Genomic DNA, 11,743 nt, shown 5'->3' on the forward strand with positions numbered 1-11,743 from the left:
AAAAGATCCTCTGTCCTTTCATATGGTGTCATGATTGCTTACTCGGATTTCAACGAAGGAGATTATACAAGACAAATAACCAACAAATTCAAAAGTGATCTAATTAGAGTGCACATTTATTAATTTCAACTATGGAGTCAGTAGTAGATTATATTTTAATAACTTAAACAATTTCCAGGAGTGTTCATACAATACACAGACATGATTCAAAGTCATAAAGATATTTATTTATTAAAAAAACATGGCAAAATCCCTTTAAATCACCTCTAAACCTAACCAAAGATAATTGAATGTTAAGCCTGTGTGCATCACATCGAAAGGAACATATCAGGTGCTAGTTATAATTACAGCTGCGGTTGACGTGACCAGCCTTCTAAATCTCTTTCATACAAACCAGATTGTATTTCCAATCCAGCTGCTCTTTGACATCATCAAATAAATGTGTGTTGCAACAATAACTCTCTGATTCATAGCCTCCAGCCAACACATAATGCAACATTTCAGTATCCTGAATCTCCCCTGGCAAGAAATTTCCTTTTAGGAAATGTATAAGCCGTATGACGCAGAGCAGGAGAAACGAAGAATGCCGCAGCTAGAAGTACTAAATAGCTGATTGATGCTGGCAGTTCATAGGCTTGATATACAGTTTTAAGTTCCTGCATGTAAAGTTAGGGTGGACATCTATCTATTAGAATATACTCTTAAAAGGACAACATACATTCTACAAACATCGAAGCTTTAAAATGCTCTTTGTACAAAAATTGATAGATACATCTTAGTTACATCTCCTCCCAATGATTTGAAAGAATTGGTACGCTGCATTCAAAAAGGTTAAAGTTCAAAATGAATACACAAATGCTTAAATTCTATAATCACAAAATAGTGTTGATACAGTTACATTATTTCTACACAGATTGCACTGCTGGATATGTTGACATATGTAAAGAGGTGTAGCCCATACACACAGTCAAATGACCAGTTTTATTTTCCATCCTGTACCATCTGCTTTGATCTATTCAAAGACAAGGGACACACGTCTATTGCAAGCACAGAAGTGGACTGTTAGGAGGCAAAGTGTTTGAGAGGTTTGACGGACTGTTTGCTATGTGCTTTTATGGAGAGGCGTTGAAGGACTGCAGGGCGGGGTATATCTTGACTTCTGGACCCTGGCTGTATAATGTTTGTAGAGGAAGTTGTTCCTGCTTGTGTGTGGGATTCGGTGCCTCGTCGAAGGCCTCAGGTGTGTGATGAATGTATGCTTGACTCAGAGCCAAACTGAGAATCTCGGTCTTTTCTTTGTAGAAGCGCAGCTCTATGCCTCGACGGCGAGCCAATACCAGCTCCCTCTGCGCCACCTGCAGCTCCTCCCCGAGTCGCCCCGGTGACCTTTGCTCCCGTCCGAGCCAATCCAGAGCCATGCTGCTGCGTATATATTCATCGAGCCCTCTTCGAGAGTAATAGGAAATTACACTCTGGAGGGGGGGGGGGTCAAGGTCATTAACAATCATCAATGAATGTAGCAGGTTTGTTGATCTTAGTTGATAGCATTGAGGTGATGTGACCTTGGCGTCACCCGTACCTGTCGAGAGCATCGCCTTTCCCTCAGAGCCTTCAGCGTCCCGTTCCACTGCAGCAACTGGAAGATTGTCATCATCTCCTACAAAGGGGAACAAATGTGGGAGAGAGAGCGAAAGTGTTGTACAACCACCTGGGAAATGACTTGAAGAATAAACCTGTACATCGGTCTGAGAAAAGATAACATATTATGAGGGTATTTCTTGATGCTCACTCACACCATAACCGTGAATGATTGAAAAGATCAAGGTTTGAAAAGATATTGTAAATATTCATGCGCCACGTTGGGGTTTCACCCTCATTTATTAAACCCTGTGTAACTGACCAGGTGGCATGTGTTAAGATCAGTGACATTAGTGTTAAACAGAAGAAAGAAAGTCCATAAATTAACCAAAATGGACCAAATGAGACACAGATGCAAAAGATTACACACAAGTCGTCTGGAGTTGAAGTCCATGTTGTATCTGCTGGTCTGTTTACTTTACTTTATTCTATAGGCCTTCCAATCTAACACCTCCTGGACTGACCACATGTAAAAATTATCTGAAGCATCTACAGGCGAATACCTTGTCACTGATTTGAATGATTTAAGGATTTTAATGTCTGTGTTTGAATACATTGTGCATATGTGTATGAACAGGTGGGCACGTATGGAGGTGTATATATTACTTTAGCAGGAATGATGAAGGACCCATTTCCTTCTGCTAATAGCCCACTTTCTGCCGACATGTGCATATTCACACAAGAGGTAGAAATAATAGATGCTTCATACCATGACTCCCTGCCTGGGTCTCACTGAGAGTGAGAGGCCATGGGAGTACATTAGCAAAACCATTCTACATGGGGGGTAATGACAACAATGGAGGGTGGAATGACCCCCTCCTTGGTTTTGAATCATGTTATGTTTGGCTTAATGATACTGCTTTAATTGCTGTCCAATTATGAATACCCAACTTTGGATCTCCGTAGTACTCCTTTAAAAAGTCTGAATCCTTTGAAGTAAATGAATATTTCACGCAAGTACCGAATGTTTTATGAGCACAGCTAGAAAAATAATTGGCAGTAGTTTTATGTCTTACCTGAAACTCCAGCATCGTCCTTCCTTCGTAGGAGTGGAGCAGCAAAACATATGTTCCAATGCTGGTGCTTGAATCACAAGCATCTTCTATGGCAACCTTTACATAGACAACAGTGCGGGTCAGCATTTATGTTGAAATAAAATTTGTGAGAAAAAGAAGAAATACTGGGTGTTTGCACTGACTCACGCTCACAGCGCTGTCTGAGGCCGCCTGCTGCAAACTCTGAGCGATGAACTGAGAGTCGATGCGTCGGCACGGCAGCTCGTTCACAAGCGAGTTCATCAGAGCCACGCGAGCTGCATCCCTCCGAGCTTCTGCCTGGCTCTCACACACCTGACGATGGCGAGGTGATGAACGGAAAGGGGTTAAGATGTCAAGAAGAGTATAAAATGAAAGGGGAATAAGAAGTGGGAGTTTGCACTTCAAAAGAAGTCTGCTGATACGAGTAAGCCTATAGGGTTGACTAATTTGGGTCAATGAGTTTGGTTTATGAATGGGAGCCCACGCTCAGTTAAATAATGATGGTTTTACAGTTCATTACACCTTATCATGGGATCGGACCACAATTCATTAATGAGATTAGAGCATACAAGGCGTTCACAGATAACCAATCACATGACTTCTCTGAGCTGGGGCTGCTGTCAAGGCCAGAAGGAGACGCATTGTTGAATTTAAACAGCACATCAATTCTAATAAACCTTAAAAGTGTGTGTGACTCTGTGTTGCTCGCAAGCTCTCCCCTCTGACAGAAAAGTTGATGTGAAAGCAACAATTACTTTTGGTCAGAAAAATAACAATTTGCGTGAATCAGGAACTGTTTTAATATTGGATTATTTAGTTGAGAGCTAGTCTGTGCTGCTGCAGAGAAATGAAGAGTGCAATAGCAGATCAAACCGTATTAATACTATCAATTAAAACATGGTAATAAACAGTTAATTAGAAGTACAACCACGATGTTTATCGTATAGTTTTTAACAATTCCACACACATCATCAAGTGAATAACATCCCCTACACAGTGTGTCTTAATAAAATGGTAATGGTAATGGTTTATTTTTTTGTCAAATACGTGCACTTCCAAAGGCACGGAGGACAGTGTGGTGGTGTTTGATGGACGCGGGTCAGGTACGATATAAAGCGTGGAAATCCCACCAGGCAGCATAAACACACCTTGTAGTTACCAAAGCAGCTTCCTCCTGGCAGGGTGACATAGCAGACATGTGAAGGACCAGGGGACGCTGCAGACTCGTACAGCAGCAAGCTCTCCGGGTGGATAACCGCGTCACCGACGGAGGCGTCTGATTCGCTGGAGGAACCGTTTGAGCGACACGTCTGCCTCTGCTCCCAGAAGTTATGCAGCATGGCCACCACATTCACTGCACTCACAAGAAGGACAAATATCAAAGTGACAGATTTATTTGTTATTTTGTCAACTCCTCTGTGTCGTCAACTCCAGGTTTATTTGGTCTTGTTTGGAGTAAACCTATAAGAATATGTCTAGAGGTTGACATAAATATAAAAACCAGAAATCAGTATTCCCAGTTTGTCTGCGAAGAATTGGCAGCTGTGGCCCCCCATAACATTAACAAATCATAATTTTCTACTTTGTGCCAAGCTACCAGCACCTATGGGCTGCAGCTCATTCCAGGGGAGCAGAGGAGAAGAAAGTTGAAGAGAGATGACTTTGAGATAACGTAGTTATCTTTTCCTGTTATAAATCCTCAGTTACTCACAGTCTGTGGTGCTGGCGTCGGTCTCCCTCTGTGACAGGTATGACATGATGCTCTCCTCCACTTGGCTCATCTTCATTCAGCGTTTACTTCCACAGCTGCCTCAAATACAATCTGGACCCTTTTCTGATCAAAATCAGTCCTTAAAACAGCACAAACGATGCTAGAATTGACCAACCGCCTCCACCATTACAGCTCAGGGTGGGAACATCGTGGGGAATAAACAAAAAATCTCAAAGCCCCTCTACTCTCCTTTTCTCCCCATATCCTCCTCCCCTGTGTGAACATCCCACCAGGGTTTCTTTTTTGAAGTGGACCACCATTGTCACGCCCGCAGCCAATTAGCTGAGAGGGCCCCTCACTCTTTCTACACACACACACACACACACACACACACACACACACACACACACACACACACACACACACACACACACACACAGAGGTGCAGAGCTGGAATGCTGAGCCCCTCCCCTCGAGCCATACAGCTGGCTAATCCCTAAACAGAGTTGGACGGTTAAAGACCTGCACAAGGCTGCCAAGCTAAACCACAGATGGCATATTTTACCACCTTGAGCACAGGAAAAATATAAGGTTTTATTACTGGATATTTATTTTTTTGTTCAATGAAAACTCTTCCGTGCCACCCAAGTTGAGGACAATTCTAGCCAACATTGTGTATAAGATGTGTGGGGGTGGGATAGATTTGACTAATTTGAGAGCACGGAGCCGAGGGTCTGAGCTCTATTCACCCTGTTCAATAGGAATGCCCATTGTTCAGGTCTGAATTCACCCGCTCTCTGAAAGCCTCTTAAGTATAAATGGACCAAATTCTGAGAAACAAGTTGTTTTTAGCTCCCAAGTCCTCTGCGTTCTCTCTCACTCTCTCCATTTTACATATTATGCCTCAGTTCAGTCGGCGTCGCAGAGAGAGCCTGTTTCATGCTTAATGTGTTGTGTGATTTGGAGCAAAATGTTTCCACGTGTTATCAAGCTCTGCTTTTCTGATTGATTGCTGGGAGAGTGATCTATTCAAGCTACATTCATAGTGGTGAGATCTTTCAACCATGGGAGTTAAGAGTGAAAACACAAAAGCTTTTCACGAACCTGCATTCAGTTTTGACTTAAATCTACTCACGTTAGCCCCTCAGTCAGCAGTATACCCAAATGAACATTAAACAACACCACTGGCAGACTTTACTAAATAGGTTGCTGCTTTTATTCCCATTATGAAGTTAATAAGTATCAACTAACTAACATTTGATCACTGGACTACCAAGAATGTTCAGCACAGGTTCATATGTCCTGAGAGAATATTTTTTTTGTTTTCCTTAAACCGTTCTATTGAATCAAAAAAGTAAAACAACTTAGTAATTCAAAAGGTTTAATTATCAAACCGCCACATAAGCACTCCACATTTAAACTGCACTGCAAGTTGATAGTTACAATCCACATAGGAAAATGGTTTTCTGCTCGATGTGCTGAATGTTTTTCACTCATTCCTTGTGTTTCACACAGATACAGAGCAGTTGAGGTGTTGCAGAGAGACTCTCGAATTTCCTCATCAGCTATCATGCATTTTCCACTCTTAGGAAAAAAGGAGCAGAGACATCATGCTCGTTCACTAGAAAAAAAAAAAAACATCTCTGCAGTTATCCCCAGAAGGAGGCATCATCCATGCTAGACTTGATGTTGCTTTGGTTCTCTCTCCTGGATTTGGTCACCAAGTTGGCTTCTCCTTTTTGCAGACGTCTCCTCTGTGCAGCCTTCTGCTGTTTGGTGAGCTGCCTCCGCACCTTCTCGCGGACCACCGCCTGCAACACACAGAAGTATCGGCAGCACTCCAGATGAATGTGCAAGGCAGACTCAACAGAACGTAGACGTTTCATTTCAGATTCGAGTCAACTGTCAAATTATTTTACAAACTGCTCCGCCCTGTGAAAGTGCTTTAGAAGCACCTACAGGACGTTTTGGTTGTTGCCAAAACCAATAACTAGGATTAATAAGTAGACTGAAGTATCCAAACTGTCACGCAATCTCCTCAGAGCTTTCGCAATTGGTGGTGGTTATGAATTATTTTATGGAGGGCTCACTTTGGCCCTTTTAAATATATATATATATATATATATATATATGTATATATACACTCACCGGCCACTTTATTAGGTACACCTGTCCAACTGCTCGTTAACACTTAATTTCTAAGCAGCCAATCACATGGCGGCAACTCAGTGCATTTAGGCATGTAGACATTATCAAGACAATCTCCTGCAGTTCAAACCGAGCATCAGTATGGGGAAGAAAGGTGATTTGAGTGACTTTGAACGTGGCATGATTGTTGGTGCCAGAAGGGCTGGTCTGAGTATTTCAGAAACTGCTAATCTACTGGGATTTTCACGCACAACCATCTCTAGGGTTTACAGAGAATGGTCCGAAAAAGAAAAAACATCCAGTGAGCGGCAGTTCTGTGGGCGGAAATGCCTTGTTGATGCCAGAGGTCAGAGGAGAATGGCCAGACTGGTTCGAGCTGATAGAAGGGCAACAGTGACTCAAATAACCACCCGTTACAACCAAGGTGGGCATAAGAGCATCTCTGAACGCACAGTACGTCGAACTTTGAGGCAGATGGGCTACAGCAGCAGAAGACCACACCGGGTGCCACTCCTTTCAGCTAAGAACAGGAAACTGAGGCTACAATTTGCACAAGCTCATCGAAATTGGACAATAGAAGATTGGAAAAACGTTGCCTGGTCTGATGAGTCTCGATTTCTGCTGCGACATTCGGATGGTAGGGTCAGAATTTGGCGTCTACAACATGAAAGCATGGATCCATCCTGCCTTGTATCAACGGTTCAGGCTGGTGGTGGTGGTGTCATGGTGTGGGGAATATTTTCTTGGCACTCTTTGGGCCCCTTGGTACCAATTGAGCATCGTTGCAACGCCACAGCCTACCTGAGTATTGTTGCTGACCATGTCCATCCCTTTATGACCACAATGTACCCAACTTCTGATGGCTACTTTCAGCAGGATAATGCGCCATGTCATAAAGCTGGAATCATCTCAGACTGGTTTCTTGAACATGACAATGAGTTCGCTGTACTCAAATGGCCTCCACAATCACCAGATCTCAATCCAATAGAGCATCTTTGGGATGTGGTGGAACGGGAGATTCGCATCATGGATGTGCAGCCGACAAATCTGCGGCAACTGTGTGATGCCATCATGTCAATATGGACCAAACTCCCTGAGGAATGCTTCCAGCACCTTGTTGAATCTATGCCACGAAGAATTGAGGCAGTTCTGAAGGCAAAAGGGGGTCCAACCCGTTACTAGCATGGGGTACCTAATAAAGTGGCCGGTGAGTGTATATACATACACACACACACACACGGTTTAAACATAAAAGGCACCATGTGATACACTATAGCTTCAGCTAATTGTATATGTAGTTCCTTGACAGGACATAACAAGAATAACAGTGTGAAAGACAAAATATAAGCGGTAAAAAGAATACACAAGACACACCACACAAAGCGTTGTTACTTTCTTACCGGTGGTATTGTGCTGCAGCTCCCTATGCTGCCCACTGTACCCTCACTATCCGTCCTCATCCTCCTGTGCTCCGCCATGTGGAGAAGACTGTCCGAGTCTCTGCAGGAGAAAACACAAATAACACAACTGCTTTTGGGGCAAGACAAAAAAAATGAAATAACTGTTGGGGTATAATACATTTTAAGTTCCTTGCTCAATTTGATGCAAATCGGGCCTTATTTTATTCTCTGAAAGATATTGACCACACATTCGTAGTAAAAGGCCTAAAATTATTAGTTGGCTTTGTAACACAGTTGCACGGGGCGTATTCAAACTTTATATTATGTAATGTGTTGCATGGTGGAATAGGATAACTTCCCTTTGTGTTTACCTGAAGGGTTTAAATTCTTTGTTTGAAGTAGAAAGGTCTTCCAGCTCCGGACACTCATCCTCTGCCTCATTCAACTCTTCTTTTAAGTCCTTATCTGGCTCTTCATCACTTCTTGCAGCGGATGTTGTCTCAGTCTCTTTATGTTCTTCCTGCTTTTTCTCCTCATTTTGGATGTCTGGCATTGTGTCGCTGACTTTCAGACCTTCCAGTTCCAGAATGGCATGCTTGTATTCTTCAATGTCCACACCCTCTTCTACTTCTTCCTCAACCGTTTCCTCTTCATCATCGTCGTCGTCATCATCATCCTCCTCCTCCTCCTCATCATCATCCTCCTCCTCCGGTCCAGCTGGGTGTAGTAATGCACTATCTCTCTCCATATCTTTGGTGAAGCCGCTAGCTGAGACTTCGACATCAAGAGAACAAGACCGCCTGTAGAAATAAACAGTGAAAACAAAAGATATAAAAGTTGGCTCCCACTTTCAATAACAATTAAATAAAACAATGTAAAATTAAATTGTCTTAATACAAATATGGAACAATGTTGAAGTAAATAAAATCAAGTGGTTTCATTTTATAAGAAAGGACAACCCAGGGTTTTTCCATAACAAAATACATAATTACCAACCAGCTCAATTTTCATTGTATATCAGGAGCTTTTATTGCAACGTAACATAAGAGCGTTTGTTACCTGATGTCTTTGAAGGTCGGGTAGAGCTCGCTTTCGTAATTGTATCGCTTGGCAAAGAAATCTCTGATACATTTGACATCTCTGTCAAAATACCTATACACAAAGTTCAAAAAAGTGAATAACAGAAAGCTCTTTACGGACGTTTTATTAATCTTAGGTTTTCATTAATTTTCAGTTTTTTGACTGAAACACTAACCATTCAGCATTAACGTGTGAGGTGGACACCATTTGAGGGAAGTCAATCATAGTTATGTGGTCCTGGTCGTCGAGCATAAGGTTGAACTCGTTAAAGTCTCCATGAATCAGGCCGTGATTGGCCAGTTTGACTATGAGCTCCATGAACTCATTGTAGAGGCCAGGAGGATCCTGCAGCTCATGCACCTGACACCTGAAAGACAACAATGCACATTAAAACAGACAAGGAACAGAGAGTAGGAATCGTGTGCTGTTGCTATTAATAAAGTAATATGCAGAGCAGGAAAGAAGGATGGACTGTTTACATACAATGGATATCCATTGATGAATTCCATCACGACAGCGTGTCTGTTATAGTCCACCGGTTTGGGAACAGGAAAGCCCCGATCATACAACGCCTGATAAAAGGAGAAAACATTTTAGTAATTTGCTGGTGACATTTCATTTATTGTCCACATAACTTGTTCATTGATTTGTTCCCTTACCTTCATGTAGGCATACTCTTTCATAGCAGACAGGCGAGAGAGGTATAGCCAGGACATGTTCTTCCTGTGCTGGTGGTAATCTCTCTTGTTCTTCAGATTTCTGAAGGAGGTACGACCCAATCTGTGAAGCTTCAGAGCGTACTGCTCATCATTTGGACTTGCCACAATATATATATCTACAGGAAAAAAGCACAAACACTACTTCAATGAATGAGGAAACATTGAAAAAACGACTGGCTGTGATAGATAGATAGACAGATAGAGAGAGGGAGAGAGAGAATATATCTTAGACCTCACTATGCCATAGGTATGGAACTTTTCTCATACCTGACTCTTTACCAACACCCATCTGGTTGCCAACTGAAATGAGAACTTCTCTGGCGCACAAGGTCTTCAGAGCCAAGTAGTCATATCCTCCATTGTTCAACCTGTAACCCTGCACCGCTAAAAAGCAACATACACATGTCACATTAGTAATACGACATGGATCTTTAATGCCCACCAAGACTTGGGAGGTTTAAAGAGTATTCCTCTGTGTTTTCTTACCCCTGGAGCGTTCATAGACCACAAGTTTGTGTTTAACAAGCTCTCTGAGGACCTTGTTGCAGCCGCCATGTTTGAGGCTGGCTATGGAGGACACGAGACTCACTGGAACAATCTCATGGTTTTTCATTCCCATCTCCACCTGTGTGCAGTTAACAGGGAGGACAAGAGTCTGAATAGTGCTGCAGAGCTAAGATGACATCAAATCAGCATTGCTTATTGACACCGTGGCCTCAACTTTTAAATAGAATATGATGGACCCTAGTGAAATACTGGCAAATTATACAATACACACAGGACCCGTTTCATGCAAAAATTCAATAATCGTTTTAATACAAATAACCTCCGTTACTATGCAGCTAAGCAAGGAACCATTGTCCACTTGGTTTGTCTAACACAAACTGCTGAACCCTACACCAAGCTAAACTTAACATTATGTGGCTTACAATCTATATTTGAGACACATTTTGACACAGAATGAGGAGAGGATGTTGAAATCTATCACCTAACGCATACACTACAGTCAAATAGGAGGGGTCATTTTTCGGGACAGCGTGGACCAGGGGGAGAACCGTTCAAGGTTGCTAGGTTACATGGGCGAGCAAATTTTGTTTATTAGATCGACTTCAAAATGTGAAATCCGACATTTCAACCACCGGAACGGGCACATCCAAAGATAACAGTTTGCCTGTAACGTTAGTTACTTAAGATCTAACGTTAGTTATGAGTTACAGTCAAACTGGTTGACGTATATGCAAGGAAAGCCACAAGCGTTAGCTCGCGTCGGGTTAACTAAGCTAACGTTAGTTAATAACACTATACGTAGTAAGTTAGCCTAGCACAAGCTAAGAGGGGACAGAACCATAGGACAGAACGATTAGCTTGGCTAACGTTAGCCGGCTAGCTGTTACTTACCGCTGTGAGGACACGGAAGTCATCTCGAGATAAGTATCTCAACACGACTACATTCAGCTTCCCCATGTTTCACCCAGATAACAAACGAGAACGGTGTTTGGAATACTATTTATAATACCGTTTGGGCTCGGTCGTCCACATTTTAGTAAACACACGTGTCGGAAGTATCACAAAACGGAAAGACATCCCTTCACGTCTACTTCCGATGACGTCATCAGGCTTTAACACAACACATCACACACAATTTTAACACATGATAGGCCTACCAACGTTTGAGTGTGGTAACGGAGTAATAACGTTATAATAATTTAAGATGAATTAAGTATATTTGGACTTTTAAGTCAATGTACCTGAAATTACCGTTACTATTCATGTTACTGTGTTTTTAATGATATATACTGTATACTGTTCATTTGAAGAAATCAAATTGAATTGATAGAATTTGTTATTATTCCAGTTCAGGATTAATTTAAGTGTTAATTAGTCATAATAACGCTAGATATCTGCTAGTGGATTATAACTGGGGAAAAAGTAGTATTAGATTTGAGTATAGCCTCCATTTTACAGACTCCTTGTGTTGTGCATGATGGTTGGCTCCCACAAGGTCATGCC

General features: G+C 42.1%; 2 protein-coding genes across 2 annotated transcripts; both read right to left on the minus strand.

Moving 5' to 3' along the window:
• Window positions 1-117: 117 nt before the first annotated feature.
• On the minus strand, window positions 118-4,737 carry LOC119225633 (protein limb expression 1-like). Its single transcript, XM_037483631.2, has 6 exons — window positions 4,387-4,737; window positions 3,824-4,029; window positions 2,841-2,987; window positions 2,655-2,750; window positions 1,580-1,657; window positions 118-1,472 (listed from the first exon to the last, which is right to left on the minus strand). The coding sequence occupies exons 1-6, from the start codon at window positions 4,460-4,462 to the stop codon at window positions 1,113-1,115; spliced, it is 963 nt and encodes a 320-aa protein (XP_037339528.1). The 5' UTR covers window positions 4,463-4,737; the 3' UTR covers window positions 118-1,112.
• Window positions 4,738-5,754: 1,017 nt separating this feature from the next.
• On the minus strand, window positions 5,755-11,341 carry riok2 (RIO kinase 2 (yeast)). Its single transcript, XM_037483475.2, has 10 exons — window positions 11,132-11,341; window positions 10,220-10,358; window positions 10,001-10,117; window positions 9,674-9,849; window positions 9,498-9,586; window positions 9,190-9,381; window positions 8,994-9,086; window positions 8,306-8,734; window positions 7,935-8,034; window positions 5,755-6,197 (listed from the first exon to the last, which is right to left on the minus strand). Exons 1-10 carry the CDS (start codon window positions 11,195-11,197, stop codon window positions 6,036-6,038), a joined length of 1,563 nt encoding a protein of 520 aa, XP_037339372.2. The 5' UTR covers window positions 11,198-11,341; the 3' UTR covers window positions 5,755-6,035.
• Between the last annotated feature and the right edge of the window lie 402 nt (window positions 11,342-11,743).

The sequence above is a fragment of the Pungitius pungitius genome, chromosome 5 (genome assembly GCF_949316345.1).
Source record: "Pungitius pungitius chromosome 5, fPunPun2.1, whole genome shotgun sequence".
In the NCBI taxonomy this organism is placed as follows: Eukaryota; Metazoa; Chordata; class Actinopteri; order Perciformes; family Gasterosteidae; genus Pungitius; species Pungitius pungitius.

Excerpts from the sequence above, each read along its gene's own strand:
- riok2 (XM_037483475.2), bottom strand. The coding sequence starts at position 11,197 with ATGGGGAAGCTGAATGTAGTCGTGTTGAGATACTTATCTCGAGATGAC. Across the intron at positions 9,382-9,497 it reads TTCATCAATGGATATCCATT|GTGTCAGGTGCATGAGCTGC; the intron begins GTATGTAAACAG and ends GTTGTCTTTCAG. Across the intron at positions 9,087-9,189 it reads TCACACGTTAATGCTGAATG|GTATTTTGACAGAGATGTCA; the intron begins GTTAGTGTTTCA and ends CTTTGTGTATAG.
- LOC119225633 (XM_037483631.2), bottom strand. The coding sequence starts at position 4,462 with ATGAAGATGAGCCAAGTGGAGGAGAGCATCATGTCATACCTGTCACAG. Across the intron at positions 4,030-4,386 it reads CGACGCCAGCACCACAGACT|TGAATGTGGTGGCCATGCTG; the intron begins GTGAGTAACTGA and ends TTGTGAGTGCAG. Across the intron at positions 1,658-2,654 it reads GGACGATGCTGGAGTTTCAG|GAGATGATGACAATCTTCCA; the intron begins GTAAGACATAAA and ends TCCCCTTTGTAG.